Here is a 27,469-nt window from a genome sequence, read left to right as displayed (position 1 = left end):
ACCTGCTTACTGTTGCCATTATATTTCAATAGTACTACAGATTCACATTACATTACAAATTGAAACTATCCCCCTGACATGTCTCACTGATGTGCTTTCCAACCTATATAAGAGATTGCATGCATACCCTTGAGAATATAATGTTGCCTTGCGTAAAAGATTGCAAGTCCACCGTTTGTACTGCATTGAATTGTGCAAACCAATAACTTGGCTGAAACGAGAATGCCAGAACCTTGACTTCAAATTGTGCACCACTTTTTCTGAATATGAAAAACTTGCCACCAGAGGAACGATTATCGCAATGCAGTAAAATGAGTAGAGACCTATCTCACAATTCATATGAACAAACCCCTGAACCAAACACAAGAGATATTTAACAATTTATATTCCTTTGTTTGTAAAGAAGTTTGGCACTAATGTAGTACAAACTGCAATGTTTTTGGTCATTTTTATACACAATCTAGAAATTGTTTTAGCTTGTGGCAATTTAAAGAAGGTGCTGTACAGATGTTATTTTTTTTTTAAATGTGATAATATTATATAGATAGGCTGTCCTGTTTTCAGTTTCTATTTTTGGTAAATTCTGGTGGGGTTTTCTCAGTGTTTTCAATATCTTAAAAAACAGTTGTTATCAGTGGTTACACATTTTCACGCCACTAAAAACAACAGAAAAGGTGTTTTTCCGGTGTTTATGGAACGTTTTGCTTTTTTCATTGCTTGCTTTCTGCACTGAAATAGCATGGTATATAGACAGTGTACGTATAGTGTATATGAGGTTTAAAGAGATTTTTGCAAATTGATCTTATTGTAGTACACCATACAACACTTCTTCAGTGAGTCTTTGGTTGTGTGTGCTCGCACTTTCCTTCCCTTGTAAACTTCTGTGAAAAGGCCATCTCAGCATTCATAGCCCTTTGGGCTGAGAACCGTCAGCTAAGGGACACAGTTGGGATGACTCTTTCTTTGATACCACATAAAGCATGAAATGATAAATATATGCATTTTAGTTCCTGGGCATAAGAAAACAGTGCACCAGAATGGACTAAAAAGTCAATAGCATCCCTCATTAACTCTGAAGATTGTAAAGATGCTTTCAGCATACCATCTAACAAGTGGCAAGGATCTCCTACAGGGAATCACTTCAGCTCTGGTATCAATTTTGACAGGTCATTACACAAATTTTTTATATAAATAGCTGAATCACTACAAATACAAACAATATCACTCTAATCTTTGTTGAACTTGGAAAGAACCTTTTTTGCAGAGCATAACAAGTGACACTGCGTTCCATGTTTTCCAAAAGTCTGGTGTCACGTTTTCACCACTATCCCAGATGCTTGGTGAAACATATACTTGTCACTATACCTTGCATTGAATGTTTAAAGCCTGAGGTGTAGGCAATTCACCTACTATCAATACTGACCCACTAGAAACTATGGTCTGATGTATTAAGGGTTTTTACCCATTCTCTGTGGGTAAATGTGATGACACATATTAGGAAATATTTTTATGAAACCAGCCATTTTACCTATCCCTGAAAGAACCAAATGCAGCCAAAATATCAAATATGAGTTTGATATGTCCTGATTCTCTACAGTTTATAAAATAATTAAACTAAACCTAAAACGTGAAACTAATCCCTGCATCTTTAGACCAAAGGCCATAAAACTGAAAAAAGGAAAAGGAAGAAGAAACAATATTTTAGTGGCATCCCTAAAGAACAAAACTCAAGCAGAATAATGTTAGCCAGTCTTTCTTACTGCTAGCTTGTATAACAAAGTTACATTTTATTGACCCCTTCAGTAAGAACAAAAGGACTCTTTCACTTTCTTTTTCCTTTTTTTGAATGGCATTTAGTTTGTGGTTGTGCAGGTGTTTTTTCAGTGTTTATATGTTTTCACCGGTGAGGGCTATTTTTCTTTCAGTGGGGTTTTATCAGTTATTATAGGTTTAAACCTAAAACCCCACAGCCTATATATAGACATTCCTAATCAAATAATGAAGACATTTCTAAACCTGTAGTGTTAAAAGCCTCACACAAAGCCTCCTAGTAGCATTGGGTAGTTTTAAGAAACTTCTTTGAGGGCAGGATCACTAACATGTAAGAATCCATCATGAGCAGCTGTGCCTGATCTCCTCATGACCACTTTTCACCCCTGACCCCAGTTGCCTACTCAGACTTTAAAGTCGTTTCGGAGAGGGAGTCACATGGCTGGCCAAGGAAACCAAAGCCTTTGCCCTCCCAGAGGAGTTGTACCCAGCTAGGTACATGAACGAAGCTCTCCCATTACTCACAGCTAGTGTTACAGCTCCTCCAAGTGGTACAGTCCCCAACACTTTGAAATATTCATTGATCACTGTACTTCCTTAAGAAGTTTACACAAACCCATATGAGCTAGCCGCCTCCTACCTCCCTATGTCACACATTCCATGCGTAAACTAAATCGTGGAAAAAGAAGTCACCACACAATTGAAAGAGTATATGGAACAGAACCACATTTGTAATGATCTGTAATCTGGGTTCAGAACTTTTAAAGAGTTAGTGTTGGCAAAAATCACAGAAGAACCTTTCCTCTCCTTTGATGGTGGACAACAAGCAGCTCTGACCACCTTCAGGTGTTTATGACCCGGTTGATCACATCATACTACTGAGCAGGCTTAAGGTGTGGGCAGGAGTCTCATGTAAAGCCCTTGATTGGATTCAACCAATTTGTCACCACCGGATTTAAGAAATACATATAGGTTGCCCCCTTATCCTCCGGCAGAGTCCAACGTGGATCTTCTCTGCTCCCCTCCTCTTCAATATCTCCCTGCTTCCCATTATGTAAGTACTTGGCCACATCAGGTCAAATAAAGATGTACCTGATTGGTATGTAGCATCAAAGCTATTTGGCGATCAATGCTGAGGGCCACATAGGCAATTGAAAGAGCATAGAGCCCGTCTATTTCTGAATGAAGGAAATGTTCCTATGTTTTAACAGCTCAAATATAGAAGTGCTAATGATAGATAGTGGGCTTAGAGACCACCTTTCAACCAATCTTCCAACCTGTACTCCCAACCACCCTCCTGCCAGGAGATAAGAAACATGGTCATACTTTTCAATTTTGACCTGATCTTCACCCCTTTAATGAAAGCAGGGCTCAATTAAAGCAATTTCAAACTCTCCCTCCGGCAGGAAATCTTGCCGTTCTTCCAGAATGAGCACTGCATAGAAGGGATACGGGAGCTCACCCAACATAATTGAATGATGGTAATGCCCTCTACACTGACCTCCCCAAAACATCATAATCAGACTGAAAAATGTACAGACTCAGACAGGCAAACTGTGTCTTGATATAAAGAAACTGAACTACAGTAACCAACTCCGAGCACTTTCCACTGGCTTTAGGCTAAGTTCAAGATCAGCTTCAAAGCACTATGTACGAGTCCAAGGGTTCCCCAAAAGTGTACAAGGCTCAATGTAGAACTCAAAGTGCTCTATTTGTGGTATTTTGGTTGAGCATACTATGGACACCTGTGACAATTCATTTCAACTTGTTTGAGTGATTGGGTGTTTCCCCTCAGTGTATGTTTGGAAGAGGTTCCATGGAAACTCTTGACTTCAGATTTTATTCTTACATGGAGCGAGTGGTGTTACAAACCTTAAGGGGGCCCCCCTGCAAAGCACATGGCTCAGGAAGCCATTAAAAACACCCATAGAGGAAATGCTTGTGGCTGCGGCTGATTGCCAATAGAATTATATAAAAGAGTTATGCCACAAATAACAAGATTGTTGGTGCGATTGTTTAATGACATTCTAGAGGGGTGTCAGATCCCTAAAAACTTTTCTGTAACAATAATAGTTAATTTCTTGAAGAAAGATAAACCTCCAAACAGGCCAGGATCATATAGTCTAATCAGTCTACTCAACAACCACTACAAATTATTCACTAAAGTTATGGAAGCTAGAATAACTCCGCTGCTGCAAGAATTGATGGATGAAGATCAGTCTGGCTTCCTACTGGAGACAACCATCGCTCCTGGCCATTGATTATTTTACAAATAATGATGCGAAATCTGCAATCAGGGGTTTATAGGATTAATCACACACAGACAGAAATCTTGTGATTCAGATCCGTCCAACTCGCGGTCGCGGTCGACACTGTTCGGTTGGATTCCTATTGATCCCTATTAGAGCCCATGTTCTGCCCGACAACACAGGCTCCTTTGGGGAAATGGGGTGTGTGTGTAAAACCGTGCACCCTGTCGTATGCACCCCATGGTGGCTGCCACACAGTGCAGGGTTTTACTGAGGAGTCGTTTTGTTTGTTTCGGACAAGCCGACTCGGAAAGCCTGTTGGGAACCAACATCATAATTGCTAGGTCCGAAATGCTGTCCATAGAGCTGTACGGTGCGGTTCCGACCGACACAGATGCTCCGAGAGCCTGTTGGAACTGATTCGGAAAGACCGTGTGGTTTACAATCTGACCGCTAACATCTTAATCGGTCGGGCAGATTGTAAACCAACCGAGTCGGTCGGAAGCATTCTGACATGGTCGAGAAAATACCAAATGTCTGGAGGAGGACATCATAATGGGCCCCTTAGTGTGGAATTCACAACTCCCAAATGTTACACTTGTAACAGCAATTAGCCAAGCATTCTATGTGAGAGAGACGATGGGGGTAGGGCATTGGTACCGAATACTCCAGCAACAACTTTATGGACAGATAATTCCTAATACCCTTCAAAAGAGCAAGGTCTCCACAGTATGCAGAATAGAAGCACCTCTGTGGAAAGCATATATCGAATGGTCATAAAAGCCATGAGAGGAGCTAATTTCAGACGTATGGCTTTCTTCTTTGAGTGGCAGCTTCTTTATACCCCATCTCGTTTACAAAAATGCTTTAATCAGCTTCTGGCCTGTGTTTTAGATGTAGCCACCTAATAGGAGACTGGATGCATGTTTGGTTTACTTCGCCGATTTTAACTGAATTCTGTAACCAGGTCTTTCAGTGGCTAAACAGAAAACTGTTGACATCTTTAGCCCCTGACTGGCTGGCCACCTTGCTCAGAATTGTTGATTTCAACCTAACAATTCACCCAAAACACCTTGTATTTATTGCATTTTCAGTGGCCGAACGCCTGATTCTACAAAAATGGAAAACAGTTGATGCCCCAAGTCAAGCATAAGGAAAAACCATATTCAAAAACATTTCATAAACTTTGGAGTGAAGAATCGGGACTGCACTTGGTTAAGAAAGATAGATGTGATTCACTCGATTCCAAAATTTTGCGAGACAATTGTATTTAGAAATTTTATTGGGAATTTTAAGCTTTGGGGAAATGTCAATTATGAATTATACTAACGATTAAGGTTTTACCATAATGATGAAATTATGTTGATGAAATGTTATTTTATTCCTTCTACCTGTGATTATAAATAAAGATTTTTTTAAATGTACTTCAGGGACCCCTAGGCTCTGAAACCCTTCAGGTAGTCCTCAGGACATGGGCCTGCCCCCCTTGCTCAGTGCCAGAGGGGATCTTCTGGACCTCGGTCCCCCCCCTGTACCGCGATGGTGATGGGGGCTATTGTTACACCACTGCATGGAGCTTTCTATGCATACACTTGACTCTACAGTTTTATGTTACATGCATCCCCTTATTCGATACTACCATTCAGTTGTGCAGACAGGATTGTATTGCACACTTGATATCACATTATATAATGCATGAAATACTGCATTCCATACATACTCCTCCACTGCATTGCATACCATTGACAGCTGTGACACTACATTCCAGCTTTCAGAGGTTGCATGCATGCCCTCTACACTACAGTTTCACCTTGCATTACTGACAGAATGCACTCATCGCACTACATTTCAACTGGCATAAGAGGATGCCTGCATGTGCTTGACACTACATTTTCACCATGCATAACTGACAGAATGCACTCATCTCACTACATTCTACCTTGCATAAGAGGGTGCAGGCACGCCCTTGACTCTACAGTTTCACCTTGCGTTACTGACAGAATGCACTCATCACACTACATTCTACCTTGCATAAGAGGGTGCAGGCACGCCCATGACTCTACAGTTTCACCTTGCATTACTGGCAGAATGCACTCATCACACTACATTCTACCTTGCATAAGAGGGTGCAGGCACGCCCTTGACTCTACAGTTTCACCTTGCATTACTGACAGAATGCACTCATCACACTACATTCTACCTTGCATAAGAGGGTGCAGGCACGCCCTTGACTCTACAGTTTCACCTTGCATTACTGGCAGAATGCACTCATCACACTACATTCTACCTTGCATAAGAGGGTGCAGGCACGCCCTTGACTCTACAGTTTCACCTTGCATTACTGACAGAATGCACTCATCACACTACATTCTACCTTGCATAAGAGGGTGCAGGCACGCCCTTGACTCTACAGTTTCACCTTGCATTACTGACAGAATGCACTCATCACACTACATTCTACCTTGCATAAGAGGGTGCAGGCACGCCCTTGACTCTACAGTTTCACCTTGCATTACTGACAGAATGCACTCATCACACTACATTCTACCTTGCATAAGAGGGTGCAGGCACGCCCTTGACTCTACAGTTTCACCTTGCATTACTGGCAGAATGCACTCATCGCACTACATTTCAACTGGCATAAGAGGATGCCTGCATGTGCTTGACACTACATTTTCACCATGCATAACTGACAGAATGCACTCAGCACATTACATTCAAACTTGCATATGGTGATTTAAGAGGTGAAAGATAACCTTACAAAGCTATCCAAGTGGTAGCTGTGGAGAGCACCCTTCAGGCTTAGTCCTGAAGGAATGTTAAGCAGCTTGTTTTACCAGAATGCAACCTTATGGTATTGATTGAATGAAAGGAGAAACACACAATAGTTATAAAAATATGTATTTATGATTATTACACACTTTAAATACCTCACAGTATCTGCTACACGCAGATAAACATAAAGCACACAATACTGTAGCATAGAAACGAACGTAAGTAGCACTAATACACAGTGGGCTCCAGGGGAGACCAAACCATAAACTAAAATAGTGGTATATGAACCATGACTCGAGTCAAGACAGTGTCTAGAGGTTGTAGAATTGATGGGACCCCAAGGAACCACCCAAGGTGAGTAAGGAGGGACCCCACAGAGGATGGGTGCAGTGTGAGAACACAACCATATGCCAAGTACAATTCAATGGGAGAGTGGCTGTTGCAGTTTTAGTGTTTAAGGACCCTTCACAGTGGGTTATGAAGAAACCCTTTAGAACATAGAAGGTTGGAGAGCCACCCCACCCGTGGATACCGAAGTACCAGAGTTACCTATCCCAGGGAAGCCGGGTGCTTAGGGTCGAAGCGGCGTCGGACACCGCCGTCGTTCCCAATGGGAGCCTTCAAAGAAATACCACTGCTGGATAGAAGAAAAGTGTACAGTGGAAACCACAGGTGGATTCTTAAAAGAAGGAACCGGAAAGCAGAGGGGACAGAGTCTGGGTCACTCAGGAGTGACCAGGGGCTCGGTAGACGAATGCCCACCGATGCCGGGTGCTTCAGGTTTGAAGAGGGAGACCTAGACTCTGCAGCCACGGGGTCCAAGAGATGTTGAGGGCAACCAGGGCCTGGATACGAGCTGTCCCACAAAGGATGCCGAGTGCTGAGGGGTCGGTGTCCGGCAGGAGCACTAACAAACCTTGGCAGTGGCAATTCACAAGGAGGGTCGAGGAAGGTCAAGGACTGGCCCAGCAAGGACTGGGAGACTCACCACAGTAAAGGGAGTCAGAACAGGCTTGGAGCAAGCAGGAGAGCCCACGAAAATATTTGTTTTCCCTCAAACTGACCCACTGGCCTCCTGTGTTGCTGGAGCCTTTAGAGTCTGCAGAAGCTCAGGATCAGCAGACTGGTCAGTTGCGTTACGGTGCCTGCGAATGCAGGGGAGTGACTCCTTCACCCCAAGGGAGATACTTCATTTGTCCTTGATGCTCCACAGGTCCTACGCAGAGCCTGTATGTTGCATGGGCACAGACGATGCCTTGGACGGAAAGGGAGATGAAGTTGAGCCCAGTCGAAAACCTGCAAAGTCCAGAGTGTCCAGACGGTCGAAGGTCAGTGGTTTCTTGATCAGAATCTTGTCCACTTCGAATCTGGGGCCCTACATCCAGGTAAACCCTTTTCTACCCACAGGAGAGGGTTGGACAGATTCAAGGCACCTTCCCAGGGGAGGTTCAGGACAGTGCGGAGGACCACGTGTGCCCCAGATGCAGACTTCGAGGAGGCGGTCACACCTGCCTGGGACAGGATGCCTATTGTCCTGCCTTCCCTTGCTCGGGCTTGGCTCAGCAGCAGGAGGGCAGAAATGTGTCTCTGGTCGGCAGCAACCATTTTGTGCTGCCCGGGTCGAGAAGGTTGGTACCTGGAAGACTAGTGACCCCTCGAAGCTTGCTTCAGAAAGGTGGAATCATACCTCCCACACCATTTACCGGTATGGAGGTATGATTCCAAGGTGTTTGATACCAAACATAATATGTTTTGTTGCAGCCATTTTTGAGATAGCATTTTACGCGAGCATTTAATGCACCTCTACCTATATGTCTGGTTGATTCACCGACAACCCTGCAAGAATGGTCTCCGAAGGCTGCAGAGGGGCTCTGCTCATGCAGGGGTACCCTCTCACATAAAACCCAGTACCCTGCCTTCAGGATTGTCAGGGCCTGCTAGAGGGGTGACTGATAGGTTTTAAGTGTAGTGACCTATAGATATACTAAACCTTTATCTAAAGCAAGTGGTGCAAGCATCAACTTGCACAGGCTGCAATGGCAGGCCTGGACTTCCATATGGCATTGCCTCTCATGGGTTGCATACTTCATGCTTCAGCCCATGGGAGGCCTCTGGGGTACCTATGCCCTGGGTACATGTGTACCATATACTAGGGACTGACAAGGGTCAGTATCCAATCTGGAGTGTACCTAAGTACATGCATAGCATTTTAAGGAGAAAGCAGATAGTCTGCCCTGGAGACTACAGTTCAAATTTGCATAACTGACAGAATGCACTACTCACACTACATTGCAATTTGCAAAAGAGGTTGCATACACTCCCTTGACACTGCAATTTCACTTTTTAAAAGCGACAGAATGCACTTCTCACGATACATTTCAACTTGTATAAGAGGTCGCATGAACTCCCTTGACACTACAGTTCACACTTAGATAACTGATATAATGCACTCACCACAGCACATTCCAACTTGTATAAGAGGTTGCAAGCAAGCCCTAGACACTACAGTTTCACTTTGCATAACTGACAGAATGCACTCATCACACTGCATTCCAACTTGAATAAGAGGTTGCAAGCAAGCCCTAGACACTACAGTTTCACTTTGCATAACTGACAGAATGCACTTATCACACTACATTCCAACTTGCAGAAGAGGTTGCTTGCACGTCCTTGACACTACAGTTCAAATTTGTATAACTGACAGACTGCACTCACCACACTGCATTCCAATTTGTATAAGAGGTCTGATGCACACCCTTGACACTACAGTTCAAACTTGGATAACTCACAGAATGCACTCATTACAATACATTCCAACTTGCTTAAGAGGTGGTATGCACACCTTTGACTCTACGGTTTCACCATGCATAACTGACAGAATGCACTCATCACACAACATTCCAACTTGCATAAGAGGTTACATGCATGCCCTGTAGTATAGTTCCTATTTTCCCAATAGGCTCTGTGCATTAGAATAATATATCCTATAGGTTTGACGCAGGGCTTATGTCGACTAGGTCTCTATCGAGTATATTAGACTTAATTGTGAGTGCCAGCTAGCTCAGAGGTCACTAGAAACTTTCTCGAATAAACAAGAAGGGATTCGTTTCTGACAACAGTATAAACATGACAACTTTGTTTCCCCAAGAATAAAACTGATCTTTAGAGTCGTGGAAACAATAGATAGATATTTTACTCAGTCAATCGTGCATGCTTCGTTTCATCAGAGGTGCAGAGAAATAGAGAGATGGGCGTTTTCAATAAAAGGGTTTATTGAACAGTCTTCTTTCTCAAGCAAGTAAAATGAACTGCTACAATCGTAATACTGGTTGCAAAGTATAATGCGTACAGTAAGAAGAGTATTATGAAATAATACTGTAAAAGCATTGTATGGTTTCAAAAACCATAGATAAATACACACATAAAGAACAAAGGCTAAAAAGCACTCAACTAGTGCTTCTAAAATACGCCTACCCCGATGTACCTAACCTATGTCTAGTACGAGGGAAGAACTAAGTGAGGTGTAGCATAGGTTTAGTTTTTCTTTGCCAAGAATCTAACCACGATTTCTCTTAGGGTCTAATCAGCTCCATACCTTGGTTTTAAAATGAAGGAGGTCTGGTATCTCTGTCTCGGGACTCGATTTCCCAACACCCCGCGAGGAGAGCTTGGAAACACTGGAGCTGGTTTCTCAGCGAGAGGAAGGACAGCTTCTCGATCAGTGAGTCAGCTGGAGGGTCGGCTTTCTTCGGCACTTGCTGTAGCGAGCTGCGTCGGGCAAGTAGATAGTCGAGCTACTCCAAACCACCATGTTTTTGCTAGGGCAAGTGTAGGCAAATTTATACCTTGAAGGTGCGTAGTTTGACGTAAAGTCGGATATAATAACGTCATCAAAGAACCCCAAGGGAATGGTAGTTCTTTGAAAACTCCATGATTTCTAGGACAAATCAATATTCAAGCAAGGGGATGTCCCTGACTGCTGAAGCCGAGTTTTCCAAGAAATCGCTGTCGCTTTTTGGAACTAGTGGAAGTAGCCATGCCTGTATTTGGACTGGATGGGTTATGTCTAAATATGGGTATGATTTCTATGACTATATAAGGGCAATGTGAATTATACCTATAAGGGCATGAATCAGTACATTTTGCTTGGATCCTAAAATGCTACACAACAGCCCTTGCCACTACAGTTCAAACTTGTATAAGTGACAGAATGCACTCATCACACTACATTCCAATGGGCATAAGAGGTTCTATGCATGCCCTTGACACTGTAGCTCAAACTTGTATAACTGACAGAATGCACCCATCACACTGCATTCCATATGACATAAGAAGTTGCATGCATGTCCTTGACACTACAGTTCTACCTTGCACAACTAACGGATGCACTCATCACACTACATTCCAACTTGCATAAGTGGCTCGATGCATTCCCCATACACTACAGTTTCACCTTGCATAACTGATGGAATGCACTCATCACACTACATTCCAACTTGCATAAGAGGTTGAATTCATGCCCTTGACACTACAGTTCAAACTTGCATAACTAACAGAATGCTCTCATCAAACTACATTCCAACTTGCGTAAGAGGTGCTATGCACAGCCTTGACTCCAGTTTCACCTTGCATAACAGACAGAATGCACTCATCACACTACATTCCGACTTGCGTAGGAGGTTGTATGCATGCCCTTGACACTGCAGCTCAAACCTGTATAACTGACAGAATGTACTCATCACACTACATTTCAACTTGCATAAGAGGATGCATGCATGTCCCAGACACTACAATTTCACCTTGCATAACTGCAAGGTCTCGTTTCTGCCACGTGTCAGTCGGAGGAAACTCCGACCGACATCGTAATTGGCCCCAAAGACTTCTGATGGACCACATTCGATAGAACGCCTTGCATACTTCAAACCCAAGTCAGCTATCACTGTTCCAAATAGCACATCCCACCCTGGCAAACTACACACTAGCATACAATAGAAATACATTCTTATTAGTAAAGTCAACTCTAACTACTGTATTACATTGTGAATCCTGATTTTGTGCTTCTCCAGACCAAACACTCTTAAAAAATGGCTACCAATATTGATGACATGTGAATCCTACACCTCCTAGTCCCCTTTGTCTTATGCAACATTTTCTATACACAGCATACACATGTGTGATTCATTGTCCCCGTATGTGTGTGTGATGTAAAGTGCTACAACACCCTACACTGGTATGAGAGGCGCTATAAAACAAACTAAATACATGTGAGTGAGTGGCTATGGAGCGGTGAGAGGCATTGTTGGAAGGTGATTGTGAGGGAATCATTGAAGAGCCCCAAGAGAGAATGGTGTATCCAGGTGCATTGAAAGGTCATCATTTACTATGCTTTAAATTCTAATACAATTGAATATATAATGACACGTGTTGTAGAATGCACCATTTTTGCCATTTTCTCCCAAATTTTCTTGGAGGGGGAATCCCTTAAACCCTCTTGTAGTTGTCAGGTTTGTTCATTGCACTCGCTCGCATTGCATCATTTGGGGCTGGTCTGGGACACTTTTAAAACACAGGGACCAATATATAGAACCCACCCTGAAACGGAAAAGAAGTGATTGCTCCCATTGTGTAAGATCAATAGATTAATACATAGGGGTTTCACGTATAAGTAAAGATCTGTAACAATTCAGAATTGTAGATTTTACTAGTTCGTTTTTCATTCCTAGGTTTTCACTGTATTCCAAAAATGTTGCTTTCACCTTTAACTTGTCTCCTTTAGCAACAAGACACTAGCATTCTGGGAGGGGGAGTACCAGAAACCACTGAACGAGCCAGCAAAAGCCAAACTATGGAATTCGGCGTCAAAAAACAAAGTTACACCCCAGCTAGCCCAAACAAAATACTGGCTACTGCATAGACTACACTGGACACCAGCCAAACTAGAGACAGTGGGAGCCAGAGACAGTTGCTGGAACTGCCAAAAGGCTAGGGGGGATCTAGCACACGTTATATACGAATGCCCCAAGGTTAAGGTCTTTTGGCGCAGGGTACACGAATTCAGAGACACACTCACAGGCAGCCAAACCACACGCGGCCTACCAGGCATCACCATGGCCTTCATGGACACATCGCTTGACTCGAAAGGAAACAGTGACCTAGTGGATGTCCTGCTCACAGCTGCCGCCAAAACTATCTTGGGTAACTAGAAGGACACTGGGAAAGCCACTTTCAAACGTTGGTTTAACTGGGTGACCTTCCTGCGAGGGGCAGACAACATCACCGCAAACCACCAACCGGCCAACCATACAGCAAGAAAGGGGATGTGGGCAGCCCTAGACGCTCACCTGGAACAATAAACCCCCCCCCGCCTCTTTCTCTTTCTTCTTTCTCTTTCTTCTCCACTTAAAACAAAACAGCCATGTAAATGTTTTCAAACTGTATTGTATTGTATATGCAAAATTTTATTTTCAATAAAATACTTTGAATTAAAAAAAAATACTACTTGGCTCAGTGAACAAAGAAGACAATCTCAGGGTTACTAGAGTGTCAAGGTTGAGACACTGCTTAACATTGCTGCCAGAATAATCCAGATGCTGATCCACAGTAGGAGAGGCACCAAGTGGACCTTGTGAGAAATAAATGCCTGGTTAGCTAGAAGTGGTAAGTGGCAAGTTCAGCAGATGACAAAGAAAACTATTTTCCTCTGCCTGTAGGGAGAATTTTTTTTTAAAAACACAAACGTGCACCATAGATAGCAGTCCTAATACACTGGGAGTTGTATACCTATATTGCTGAGAAGCCAGTCCTTCTAGTGCCTGGTCTAATAAGATTGCAGACTATGCCTACAGTTCAACTCAGTTTGAGGCTAGAGTTGTTGAACTGAGAATGGCAAGACCCTGAAGACCTGAAGGTCAAGAACAGATAGCAGAAGTAATCAGCAGTCGTAAGTGATTGCCCTTGATGGTAATTTTATCTAATCCCAATTTACCAGGCCTGCAGGACATGATATGCGATTAAGTGTAATTAGTTTTTAGTCAAGATTTTGCACAAAAAGAGCAAAACAGTCCACCAGCTGCCTCAGTGCATTAGGAGTAAGGGCCAAAAAGACTGCAATTTTGACATAGAGTAAGGCAAGCACCGGAGTGCCAGCCATTCTTGGGGTATCTACGTCAGTTGAAATTAAGTGAGCTGTTTACCCATTTATGTAGAGTATTAAAAGCAGAGGTGCCAGCATGTAGGGTAGAAAAGCTATTCACCAAAGGGGTTTCCACGCCTTGATCCTGCAACATTAGCCACTGTAGTACTGAAAATCCAAACTCGTGTAACGATTCAGACGCAAGAATAAAACTTCATCGTATCACGACAAATTTAGTATCAAAAGACCGAGAATGGCGAGTACATTATGTACAAACATTTTTGTCGCATTCGAAGGTTGCTTTCACCTCGAAATCATCACTTATACCCTGAACCCTTGGCTTCCATTTTGTATACGGCAGCCATTTTGTATGTTGCCCTTCACATAGGCTTAATCCAATATCATAAGGACAAGCACTCCTCGATTGACTTTTTCGGGACCTGGGCAGGTTGAAACCATCGCCCCAGGCCAACCCATTTGGTAAGTTCCTCTCCCAGTGGCCGGTCGAGATAGCATCTAGGCGCACCCGGCCATAAAACCCTTTCATCACATCCTCACCCTGCCGAATCTTGCCCACACCTGACCCCGCTCCTTCTTTCCTACTTGTTTTATGATGAGAACGTGCTCATTTTATTGGGGAACACCGATATCTGATTGAAATACCGGACCTTGCCGAGTGATTTATTATGTATCAGACAAACGAAATGTGAGCTTGTCATCATAACTCTGTTACTTATTTGTGGTCGAAATATGTGAATAGTATCCTGAAAATCTAGGAATGTTTGCCTGAAGCTTATCATTTTGTATAAGAAGAGAAGCCTGACTTCGTGATTTGAAGCAGTCTCCTGAGAACATACTTCCATGTGTTGTACTTCTAGGACACTTGTTACCTTGGTTGCAGCCAATAAAACAGATCTTTGACTTCACCTAGAAGACTCTGAGTTTCTGTGGTCTGAATCAGGAAAAGGACTCGAGGTCTTTGGGTGTGTATTCCCTGACACCGCTGGGTTACCGGTTAAGCACCGGTTCTGAAAAACCCAGCACCTCACCACAATGTGGTCCTGTTAACTGAATCAAAAGCAGTGGACAGTTCCAAAAATGCAAGATAATGGGGCAACGTCTAGCGTGATTATCCTTATTACCAGTAAGGGCTAGGTACAGATACTGCTCATTTGTACCTAAATTTGGTCAGAATCCAAATTGAAAAGGAGAGAGAATGCCCTTATCACCAGCCCATTTGACTAAGCGAAAAGCAGAATACACATAGATGATGGACAGAATGCAGAGCAAATCATACATTCCCTCCCAGTGAAGAGATCTGGGTTAAATGCATTTTTTTTTGCTCACCATGCGACCCCAGTTTAGACCTAGCCATGGGCGTACGCATGGGAGGGCAAGGGGGTGCGCTTGCCCCCCCCCCCCCCCTGGATCGCCGGTCCCATTCCTTTTGTTCCGTAATGGTCAAGATTACAGCAGGCTGTTCCCCTGCGAGAAGACCCAGGAGATTAAATATTCTCTCACTTGGGGCCTCTCACACTTCTCTTTGAACTCTAGAGACTGCAGCAGCCCCTCCCCGATCTCGAGCAGACTGTGGACAGGCCCATTGTCATTCTCTCTGCTGCTGATCATCACATAAAGAATGACAATGGGCCGTCTGCATTAAACGTGCCTTGAAGGCGAGTGATGAAGTTAAAATGTTGCCCCCCCTGGAAGGCGAGTGCTGAAGTTAAAAATGTGCCCCCCCCTGGAAACATTTCTGCGGACGCCTTGGACCCAGCCATATGTAAATCTGTCTTGGCCCAGTTCCTCATGGGTACATTCGAGTCTAAATTGCCAGGCCAGGCCCTCCTTGGCGTGCAAAAAAACGATGAGTAAATGGGTATGAATGTTTGATTATTTCAGCATTCCGTGCATCATCTTTTATTTTTGGATTTCCACCCTCAGTGGAAAGGGTATGCCCAGATGTGGGTCCCATGCTTGCTACGCCACCAGATTGAAGCTAGTGTTATGATTTGCAATTTATCCCAATACAGGCTTGGGTAGTCACCTAACCTTTAACCTACATTCACTCTGCCATTGTACTACATAACGCTTTTGGTGCTGACATTTTACCTTGTTTGGTGCTGTATAAATGTTGTTTGATTTTCACCAAAAACTACCCTAAATTATTATGCATGAGAAAGCTGGGTCCCTGCTTGCTACCCAGGCCTCTGGCCTCACTTCTTGGGTTTTTCCAGGATGCTGGCCAGACCCACCAGGAGACTGACTCCTGGCTTTACATGAAAGTGGTTGAGGAGAGAACTGCTAAGTTTAGAAATGATGGGCCTCCTTTATGAGTTTTGCCGTAGGGCTGTGCCGCAGGCCTTCCTGCAGGACTGACCTACGGCAAAACAAAAGGGCAGCAATGCATCGTATCTATCAGCTACAGCACATTCAGATATGGCACATTCAGATACGGCGCATTCCTGTCCTTTTCCCCTGCGCTGGCACACAATGGGCCATACGCCAATGCAGGCACCTTTGCATCATGATGCGAGGATGCCTGCATTGTGGGGATGACTATTTTTGTGCAGAAAGGGAAACCTTCCTGCACAAAAACAGTCACAAGAGGCTTTTTCCTCTTCTATGTTTGCCTCAGAGTTATGATTTCTTGTAAATATGGGGCAGTGTCAAAAAGCCATGGATGATGCTGGGAACACCCCCAGCAACACCCATTGCATGCCCCTTTAACGCAGAAAACGACATTAAAGGGAACAATATTTACGAGGCAGGATTAAGCCACAAAAAGTGGCTTAGTGCTGCCAGGTAAATATGGAGCAGGCTCCTGCGCCACCGGAAAGTGACGCACCGGCGTTGCAAGAGGCTTATAAATAGGCCCCTCTATTTCTGGATTCTGGATCAGCAGGGCATGTTGGGACTCCAAAATAATGTAGTCTAGGGAATATGACCTTTTAGAATAAGATTGCACATAATTTAACTGGGAAGTTGCACCAGAAATATAAAAGAAATATGTAGCAAAAATGTCACCTATTGCAACCCCACTGCACTTGGGCAACAATCAATCATAAACATAGAAGTATTGGACAAGTGCATCATTGATTTTAGAAGTTTAATATAGGTCATCTAGCTCCCAGATGTAGCAAGGCACTCTACAAATAACGTTGTTATTGTAGCAGGAGCATCTCCAGCACAAGGTGCTATATATAGAACTCCATGGAGCTTGGGGATGGAGTAAATGTATCACCGAGAGCAGGGTGTGATGGGGCGGCATGTTTTTGGGACAGTGCTAGACAACGCAGTGTACAGCTGAGTGCAGAGACGTTTTAAGGCAGGGGCAACGTGGGCTCTGGCCCAAGGTCCCAGCCTTTCAGGGGCCCGCTGCTAGAGCCAGGGCCGGACTGGGAACCAAAACCGGCCCGGCAAAGTGCTCGGCCGTCCCCCCTGAGGGGAGGTTGGGGGTGCGACTGAGCTCTTTGCCAGGGCCGGTTTTCGGCCGATTTTGTTACAGGGCCGATTTTGCAGCTATGCTGCATAAACGGCGCTGTAACAAAAACGGCCCACAGGGGCCCAAAACCGGCCCCCACCATTGCGGCACACCGGGGGATTGCCCGGTGCCCGCAACGGCCAGTCCGGCCCTGGGTAGAGCCAGCTGTGTTCTGCAGAGAGTTTTGCCATGGTGACCTTGAATAATTTTTAAACAGATTGTTCTAAATAGCGTTTTTCTATCATTTATGTTTAATGTGTGCGAGACTATTACAGGCATTTTGCAGACAAAATGTGTGTATGGTTTATGCCACATCCATATAAAAAGTTTCTTTTAGATCAATACAGGACCTCCCATATGAGGAATCGAAGGGTGTCACGGAAATTATGGGAGTAATATTAGTGAGATGCTGCTGTGTTACAATAGTGAAAACATGCACCACAATCCCTTAATAGTAGATGTAAACACATGTAGAATTTGGCCAAAGAGGGCATGAAACAGCAGAGACTGGATCATAAATTCAAAGGGCCCCAAAATTCCTTTGACCTAGGCGCATGACGCACATTCCATGTAGATACACTCTTCGTGATGATTTAGGTGATTAAGATCCAGATTTTTTCTTCAATACTTTTGCTCTGCTAATAGCTACGTTCTTACGTTAATTTTATTTTGCTTTCGAATTTCTGTTTTTAGTTATTTTTTAGGCAGCACTTATTTTTCGGGTATCTTTTATATCTTTTCTTGAGTCATTTGAGAAACTTTCTTTTGGCTTATGTCACAATTTTTATTGTCTGTTTCCAATTTGTGTTAACTGTTTTCTAAAACTCATGTACATATTTTATTCTAGACATTTTTATTGAAATTCTGTGGACGCTCCTACATTTGATGTTCTGTCCTGATGATGACCCTTCATTTAGTAATAGGTTGAAGCGCCATCGACGCTAAAGATGTGGCTCTAATTAATGAGGACACAATTGTTTTGCTGCGTGTTTCTGTTTTGCTTTGAACCCTGTTCTTGTTCTTTCCCTTAGCCACTAATTGTTTGTTTACACCTGTTTTTGTTTACATTTGTAACATTGTTTTTGTAACTGTGTGAGCCCCATTATTGTTGTGAATATGTGTTTTTGATACGCTTCCTTTGATAATATTAAAAAATCTTTTTGAAATCTAAAAGAAACTATTTGTCCATGGTTATTGGGTGTTTCAATAGTTGGGTAGAAACTTTTTCTGTTTTTTTTTTCTTTCTCTTACTTGGGGAGGTCTATTTTTCTTCCTTAGTGGTGTACTTGAACCATTGTTTGGGTTATAGTTTTAGCTAGCCCCTGGCTCAGATTCTAGGGTTGCCCCTGTTGTTTGTAATTACTATACACCCAGTCATATCACTATGCTGGTGTGTGTTTTTTTCTTCATATTGCCTGCTAAAGCAACGTATAGCCTGTTGCACCATAATACTTATTTAGGTATCTCTAATTGTTCTCTATGATGTGCCTTAACATCAATATTGTGGAAAGAGCACTATATAAAACCATTAAATACATTAATTAAATTAGAGCATAAGTGACCACAGTGAAGAATACAATGTAAAACATACATGTGGCAATAACAGTTTGAGCAGTTTGAGAAGAAGAAAAAAAGCTCAACAAAATCCCAAACATTTAGGACATTATATTTGTAAGCCAATATCTTTGAATGATAGCAACAGTAGCAAGAAAGAGGTTTTTAATGTAAACACGAAACATGAAATAGGTAACACTTTACGCTCCCAAATAACAACAAGGATGCCCAACTCAAAGTGCACTTTATGTGGGATGGTCTTGTTCTAAAGGAGAAGGTCCTCTTTAGGGTTTAAGTCATCTTTTGGGGGAACCAATTTCTTCCTCTACCAGTCCTGCTGATTACACCCTTCACCCTCAAAACAGAGAAGTTTAGAGGCTTTACTTTCTTAGTAACCTTGTGATGCTCCCTTGGGACACTAGTAAAAAGCTACATAGAGTACTTCATCTACATTTAAACATTCATACCAGGCATTAGACCATGCTATTTGAAAGAAGAGGCCTCTGAGCAATGTGCTAGCAGTATGATAGCTTTCCATCCCACACTATAGAAGTCACCATTTCATAATGAGTAAGGATATTATGTCTTTCGCTTGTTTAGATGCAGCCGAGTGTCAGCGATGCCCGGACGATCAATGGCCCAATGAGAGGAGGGATATGTGTGTCCCCAGAGTTATCGAATTCCTCTCCTACGAGGAGCCGCTGGGCCTGGTGTTGGCCATTACAGCCATTTTCCTCACACTCCTCGCTACTGCCAGTTTGTGCACCTTCCTTTGGTACCGCGAGACGCCCATCGTCAGAGCCAACAACCGCGGGCTCAGCTTCCTCCTTCTCCTGGCCCTCATGCTCTGCTTCCTCTGCTCCTTGGTGTTTATCGGCCAGCCCACCAGCCTCAGCTGCATGGCCCGACAAACCCTCTTTGGAGTCGTATTCTCTGTCAGTATCTCATCTGTCCTAGCCAAAACCATCCTGGTGATCATGGCCTTCAACGCCACCAGCCACCACAGCCCTTGGAGAAGGTGGCTGGGGCCCAACACAGCCAATGGAGTTGTCTGCCTCTGCTCAGTGCTTCAGGTCATCATATGTACTGTTTGGATACTGAAGTCCCCTCCATTCCCAGAAATGAACACAGAAGTTACTGCGGGGAGGATCGTCTTCCAGTGCAACGAAGGGCACTCCTTTTTCTTCTACTGCATGATGGGTTACATGGCGCTTCTTGCCCTGGTTAGCTTTATTGTCGCCTTCCTAGCAAGAACTTTGCCTGCCAGTTTCAATGAGACGAAACTAATTACTTTTAGCATGCTGGTGTTTGTCAGTGTGTGGTTGTCCTTCATCCCAGCATACACAAGCACCCGAGGCAAGTACATGGTGGCTGTGGAGGTGTTTACCATCCAGTCCTCCAGCGCCGGGCTACTGGGCTGCATTTTCTTCCCTAAATGTTTCATTATCCTGCTAAAACCCAAGCTCAATACTCGAGAACGTTTAAAGGAGAAAGCAACTATGGCAATACAATAATAAAGCCTTAAAAAAGATTGAGAGTTTCCTTTGAGGTCTTGAAATGTTTTCAGTAAAACCACATTTCATGGGCTGAACTAAATCACTGAAGCTTGCACAAGTGTTTTGGTTGTGTAACCAAACAAAATCAAATTGAAAGTCTTTTAAATATAAAAGCTTCAGATGTGATTTGTATCAAGTGTCAAAGGAGTATATGTATATAACACTACCACAGAATGTCCAGTTTTTAGGTCTTTCATAAAGCCTTTCGTTTAAACATGTTCCCTTGAGAAAAGGCTTCTGGGTCAGCCATTGCTTTGAGGCAGTGTCAGTCACACTAAGCATCAACCCATGCTATTGGCTCGTGTTTCCCTAATAAGCTTTCTATGGAGTGTTTCAATTACAGTGCATAAGTCCACCGTTTTCAGCATCTGGCAGGTGTTACGGGCAAACAAGGAAGCCATCTTGAAATGAAATGACAGAACACTTCTCATTCTGCATAATAACCAGATGCCTACTTTAACCATGATGTGCATTGGTATCTAAATATATTATAATATTTCTCAAGACTTAATTTTCAATACAATATTTTATTTTCATTTGAAAATGCTACATACAGAATATAAAAATGTTTATTTGAAAGACCTGACAATTGTAAAGTGCCAAGCCAGTACTTTCAAAGCATGAAAAGCACAACAGACCGACAAGCATCTACACTGCCTACATGTGTATGGTCCATTAGTGAAGCCAATACGACTCCAGTGAAGATAAAGTGCAGGGGCGCAGGTGTAACCAAATTTCAAATATCAACAAGCAATATCACACAGGCAAGAATAATAAAAGGTGTCTGTGTAAAAAGTAAATACTTTATAATTATTTTTTCTTGCAGCATAAATATATACATTTTGTCAACCACTCCTTGAATGTCAATATTTGTGGCAATATTCATCACTGTATAATCAATGAATGTGCAACTGACATGGCTATGTATAGAAATCTAAGCTTTAGATGATCTAGTATATGCAAACAGGGGCGTGGCCTAGTCAGTTAGACTCGGGGGGTGAGGGGGTGATCTGTTTTGTGTGAGAGAGGAGGAGGGATGTATAGAGACGTGTGTCAGTGCTATGAGTGCTGCTAATCGAGTGGATCCCCCACCACGGACATTGCTAGCCCAAACACAAGGGCCCTGGACCCAACTACACACCATAATCTCTTTATTACGGAGGTGTCTGTGGTAATTGAAAGTTCTTGGAGTCAGGTGTATAAAATAGGTTGGATTTATTTTTTATTTTTTTTATTTTTTATTTTTTATTTTTTGGTTCAACTGCTTTTATTATGTTTGGAGTTCATTACACTGCTTCACACACCTACAACCCGGAGGCCGGCGGCTACCATGCAATCAGCAGAAAGTACTAGTCGCCTAAACACAGCCTTAAACTGGCATCCCGGAGGCCCGGTGGCGTTAACCGGAGGTAGGAGAGGAGCGTGTGTCGGTCTTTGCAGTGGAATAGGAAGTGCATTATAGGACATCGTGCAGTAGAACAATGGTGTGCGTTGTAACAGCCCCAAACCTTTAAACAGTCCCCCCCCTCCCACCCCACCCGTATCCTAAACAACAAAAAACGTTGGTCAGTGAGGTACATCTGTCTCTGCTCTGTTACATCACCACCGGCACAGCCTTTGTAGAACGTGTCTGGTGGCTAGCGCTACATGGTAGAGAGCTTAGTCTATGTCTTCAGGCCCATCCTGAGGGGTAAGGGGAGGTTCGCATATGTTACCCCGAAATTCGTTCCAACTGGACCATATATCCCTCCATTTGCGGGGGCAGCCTCTTGCCTCGTAGACAGTCTTTTCTTGCAGCATGCACCAGTCCATGTCGCTTTGCCAGTCTCTCAATGTCGGTGGATTAGGGGCACCCCACAGTCTTGCTATGTTCCTCTTTGCCACCATCTGCCCAAGTGTCACCCAGACCCTCCCCCTGGAGGACAGGTCTGTGGGTTCCCAAATGTTCAGGAGACATCTTTTGGCCTCGAGGCGGAGTCCTACCTCTAAAACCTCGCGCATACAATGTACCACCCTCCTCCAGTATCTTTGCACTTTTGGACACTCCCACAGTATGTGGAAGAAGGTGCCTGTCTCTCCACAACCCCTTCTGCAGAGTCCCTCTCCACCCTTTCCCATCGCCACCAGCCTTGTGCAGGAAATGTAGACCCTGTGCAGGATTTTTAGTTGGACTAAGCGTAGGCGGGCCGAGATCGCCACCTCCCTAGGTGAGGCTAGTGCGTGAGACCATTCCTCCTCGTCTATCTCCAGCCCGTCTGCAACCCATTTGTCTTTCAGGGGAAGTAAGGTGTCAGGGGGGTTGTTAATTAATTTTTTATATGTGAGGGAGATGGTGTGTTCTGGGAGGTGTCCATCTAGTAGTCTGTCCTCCAGTGGGGAGGCCTGAGGTATGGTGGTGTCTGGTGGGATATTCGCTAGTAGGGAATGTCGTACCTATAGGTATCGGAAGTATTCAGTATGTGCCATGCCGTATGTGTCTCGTAGATGCGCAAACGTGTGGATACCATTCGGCCCCCAGAGGTCTCTAATTTGGGAGATCCCTATCAGGTCCCACCCGCGGAACCCCTTGTTGCGTCCCAGAGTGCCCAGCTTTTCAGAAGCCCAAAGAGGTGTTGACATGGTAAGGACATCAGACCACCCTAGCTTTTTCTGGGCGATGTGCCAAATTTTTACAGAGTGCTGGGTCGGTCCAGTGAGTTGGTACCGTCCCGGCTTAGAGTAGAGTGCAGCCTCATAATTCCCTCCAGGGAGTTGCCACCTATCCATCCCATATCCGGGGTCATCCCCACCACTGTACGTCCCTTGGTTAATGGCTGAGAGGTGTGCTGCCCAATAGTATTTACGTATGTCGGGAAGGGCAATCCCACCGTCATACCACCCCAGTGTGAGTTTATGTAGTGCAATCCTGGGCGTTCCCGTCCAAAGGAGCTCTCGCTGTGCCGCCTCCACCGCCAAGAAGTATGAGTTGGGCACTAAATCAGGGTAATTCTGTAACGCGTAGAGGAACCTAGGCAGCGCCACCATTTTAAAGAGGGCTGCACGGCCCAGTAACGACAGCGGTAGATTCTGCCAGGATTTTGCCTCCCGCTGAAGCCGTCTGAGGGGAGGGACCAGGTTGCGCTCGAATAGCAGGGTCTTGTCTGTGGAGACGAAGACTCCCAGGTATGTAAAGCCGTCAGTTGCCACTGTTAGAGGGCATGTGGCCGGGAGCCTCGGGGGATCCCCACGTAACACGTATAGGTGTGATTTATCCCAGTTTATTCGGAACCCTGAGTTTCGTCCGAAGCTGGTGAGGATGTCGAGCACTGCCACAATGGATCTACGTGGTCTGGACAGGTATAGAAGGATATCGTCCGCGTAGAGGGAAATCTTGTCCTCCCACCCTTCCGTCCAGGCTATACCTTTAAGGTACACGTCCTGCCTTATCCAGGCCGCGAGCGGCTCGAGTGAGAGCGCGAACAGGAGGGGAGAGAGAGGGCAGCCCTGCCGAGTACCCCTCTCAAGGGCGAAGACCTCAGACGCCCTATCGTTCACGACCACCTGGGCCAGGGGTTCGGTGTAAAGGAGGCGCACCCACGATATGAAAGTCGGTCCGAAACCCAGTTTGCGCAGTACCGCGAACATATAAGGCCATTCTAGTGTGTCGAATGCCATGGTGGCATCGAGGGAGACCACCACCGCATCTTCTTGCAGTTTATGCCTCTGCCCAAGTACCCCATGCAAGCGGCGAATGTTAAGTGCCGTATTACGGCAGGGCATGAATCCGGATTGGTCCGGGTGGACCAGGGTGGACAGTACCGGCTGGAGTCTATTTGCGAGTGCTTTGGCCAGTATTTTTGGCTTCGCGTTGATCAACGAGATTGGCCTGTATGAGGCACACAATTCTCTAGGTTTACCTTCTTTAGGTATCGGCACAATCGTAGCCAATCGCTGCTCTCTGGGCAGGATTCCCTTCTCTCTACTTTCATTAAACATGGGCTTTAGGTGTTTGCTGAGGGCGTCCGGTTGTAACTTGTAGAGTTCTATTGGGAGGCCGTTTGGCCCCAGGGCCTTGCCTGGGCGGAGGTCGACAATGGCGCGTTGCAGCTTGGAGAGAGCGAGCGGGCTTTCAAGGGAGTCTCGTTCTGTCTCCGACAGGCATGGCATTCGGATGTCCGCCAGGAGGGCTAACGAGTCCTCCTCCGGTCGGTCTGATACCCGGCTGTATACCTGCTTGTAGTGGCGAGCAAATTCTGCCACTATCTCCCGAGGTTCTGTTACTATCGTCTCGATGTCCGTCAGGAGTTCGGGGACTACTCTAGTTGCCTGTTGCTTTTTCTCGAGCCACGCTATTAATTTCCCGGCCTTGTCGCCTTGGTCATATACCCTGGTCATCGCGTGTCGGGCTGCCCTCTGAGCGTCTTGCGTGACTAGTTCCTTGTATTCAGCAGTTTTGAGCCGGCGCTTATGATGCGCAGCAGGTGCTCTAGTTGCACTTGCCTCCGTTTCCAGTATTGTCAGGTCTGCCTCTACATTGGTGAGCTGGCGTTCTCTTTCCCTTCTCTTCCCTTCTATAGTCGACAGTGCCTCCCCCCTGATGACGGTTTTAAAGGCCTCCCAGAGGATAACAGGGGAGTCCACCGAACCTACATTGCTGTTGAAGTAGTGAGTAATTGATTTGGTGAGCGCCTTTCTATTCTCCTCAGATTTCAGATGCCACGCGCTGATGGGCGCGATACAGCCCTCCCGCCGAGTCCCAAACGTGAAGTGAGCGATAACTGGTGAGTGATCAGATATGCCACGTGGTAGGTGTGTTACGTCGTGGACCGTCATGTCATGGTGTAGCAGAGTAAGGATGTGATCGAGTCTGGAGAATGTGCCGTGGGGGCCAGAGAAGAAGGTATATTGTGTATCCGTCGGGTGCAGCAGCCGCCAAACGTCAGTGAGCCCGAAGGCTTCTAGGAAGTTGGTTAGCCATCTCTGCCCTTGTGGTGTGTCTCTGGGGGGGTGTCTGTCTAGGGTGCCCGACACTACAGCGTTGTAGTCCCCTCCCAGCACGAGGCGACCGTCAGGAAGAGACAGTAGCAATTTGCCCAGGTCAGCGTATGCTTGGGTTTGGAGGCCTGGCGGGATGTAGACTGACAGCAGGTTTACGTGGTGGCCCTCCCATCTACCAGACACCACTGCAAAGCGGCCCTGCGGATCTGATTCGGTGTGGGTTATGTGGATGGGAAGTGATCGATGTAGCAAAACCCCCACCCCCCTGGAGCCTGATGTGATGCCCGAGTGTACTGCAAGGGTGTACCCCCACCTGTTGAGGGCCTGACATGCGTTTCCAAGGAGGTGCGTTTCCTGCAGCAATACTACGTCCGGTTTGTGCCTTCTAATGAACTGTAGGACTATGGTGCGTTTGAGTCTATCTCCTAGCCCGTTAACGTTCCAGCAAAGGATATTGAGGTTTTTCTCCCAGTGCCTAGCCATAACCGTGACTGTGTGAGGTAACCTGTAGCTGCGCACCGGTGTGTGGGTCGAGTCTGACAATATAAACTACACATGACCATAAAACAAGCCCAATTCTCCCCCCCCTTCGCCCTCTCAACATCCACATATGAAGCAAACAATACCATTGTGCGTGGAACAGTGTCCCTCAGTCCCCTCCCCCGCCCATAGAACTTCCACCCTCATTGAACAATCCCCCTACCCTGCCCCCTGCTCTGTAGGCTCCAAACTACCCACAACCCCAATTAGCAGAGCGCCTGTCGCCCCAACCCCACCCCGGAGAGAGTAAACCACTTCCCCCCCGAGGAGCTCTGGTAGTAGGCACGTGAGCCAGTCCCAACTCCAGCCGCCATTCCTGTGTCCCCAAAAGTTGGTCCCTTAAGTCTATGGAAATGCGGCGATCAGCCAGGAGCACAGTGGTCATGGAGGAGTGTGCCCGCACCCCAAATCAGTGAAAGGAGTCTTACCGCTGTGGACTCCAGCGCAGTTGTGGTCAAATAGCGTGGTCTTGCTGCCCGGTGTCTCACCGCGCTGCGTTGTCTTGGGGGGAGTTCCAGCGAGGACTGTTGGATCTGGAATGCCATGACCTTTGGCTCTGTTCGTCCCCTGCGGATCTCTCAGCCGCCGACCCCGGGGAAGGGGCTCCAGGTTCTCTACAGACGTCTCGGTTCTGTGTTGCCGACGCCTCCGGTGCCTGTCCGTCGAGCCACTCCTGGACCGCCCCCGGCGAAGTGAAGAATCGGGATTTGCCCCCAAATATTATCTTGAGTTTCGCTGGGAAGAACATCATGTATTTGATCCCTCGCTCTCTGAGTGCTGCCTTCACTCCCATGAACGAGCGGCGTTCCTGCTGAACCTGCAAGGTGAAGTCGGGAAAGAATCTGATGGTGGTCCCCTCGTACTGCAGGTCTCCTTGTTGTCTGGCCGCTTGAAGGATGGCATCCCGGTCTCGGTAGTTCAGGATTTTTGCAATGATCGTGTGTGGCGGGGCGCCCGGCTTGGGCTTGGGGAGCAGGGCTCGGTGGGCCCGCTCGATGGTGAAAAACTTTGACAGCCTCTTTGGCCGAAGGTGGTGCAGGATTAGGTCTTCCAAAAACAGCTCCGCACTATGCCCCTCTGAATCTTCCGGCACACCTACGACGCGTATGTTGCTGCGCCTGGCTCTCCCGTCCTGGTCCTCGAGTCTCAAAGCCATTAGGCGGTGTTGGTGGACGAGTTTGTTTACCCGTCCTTCCAGTTGCTTCGAGGAGGCTTGGAGCGTCGCAATGTCCGTTTCGTTGATCTTGGACCTTTCAGTGGTCTTGCCGAGGTCAGTACGCAGTAGATTAACTTCGATCGGTACCTTGTCCATTTTTGATTCAAGAGTGGTGCCAAGCGTTTGTATAGCGGCCATTATGGAGGTCAGCGAGGGCTCAGTCGCGTCCGCGGTGCCTCCCCCCTTCGCTCCAGATTGCGTGGAGCCGGTGGCCAC

General features: G+C 45.6%; 1 protein-coding gene across 1 annotated transcript in view; it reads left to right on the top strand.

Annotated features, from left to right (window-relative positions):
* Window positions 1-20,478, top strand: part of LOC144762988 (extracellular calcium-sensing receptor-like) — a 222,550-nt gene extending 202,072 nt beyond the window's left edge. Inside the window, exon 6 of the mRNA XM_078648302.1 lies at window positions 19,565-20,478. Coding sequence (XP_078504428.1) covers window positions 19,565-20,478 — 914 coding nt within the window. The remainder of the gene's footprint in view (window positions 1-19,564) is intronic.
* The last annotated feature ends 6,991 nt before the right edge of the window (window positions 20,479-27,469 follow it).

This window comes from Lissotriton helveticus, chromosome 6, assembly GCF_964261635.1.
Source record: "Lissotriton helveticus chromosome 6, aLisHel1.1, whole genome shotgun sequence".
NCBI lineage: Eukaryota > Metazoa > Chordata > Amphibia > Caudata > Salamandridae > Lissotriton > Lissotriton helveticus.
The sequence above is the reverse complement of the archived record's forward strand: the minus strand, read 5'-3'. Positions and strand labels throughout refer to the sequence as shown.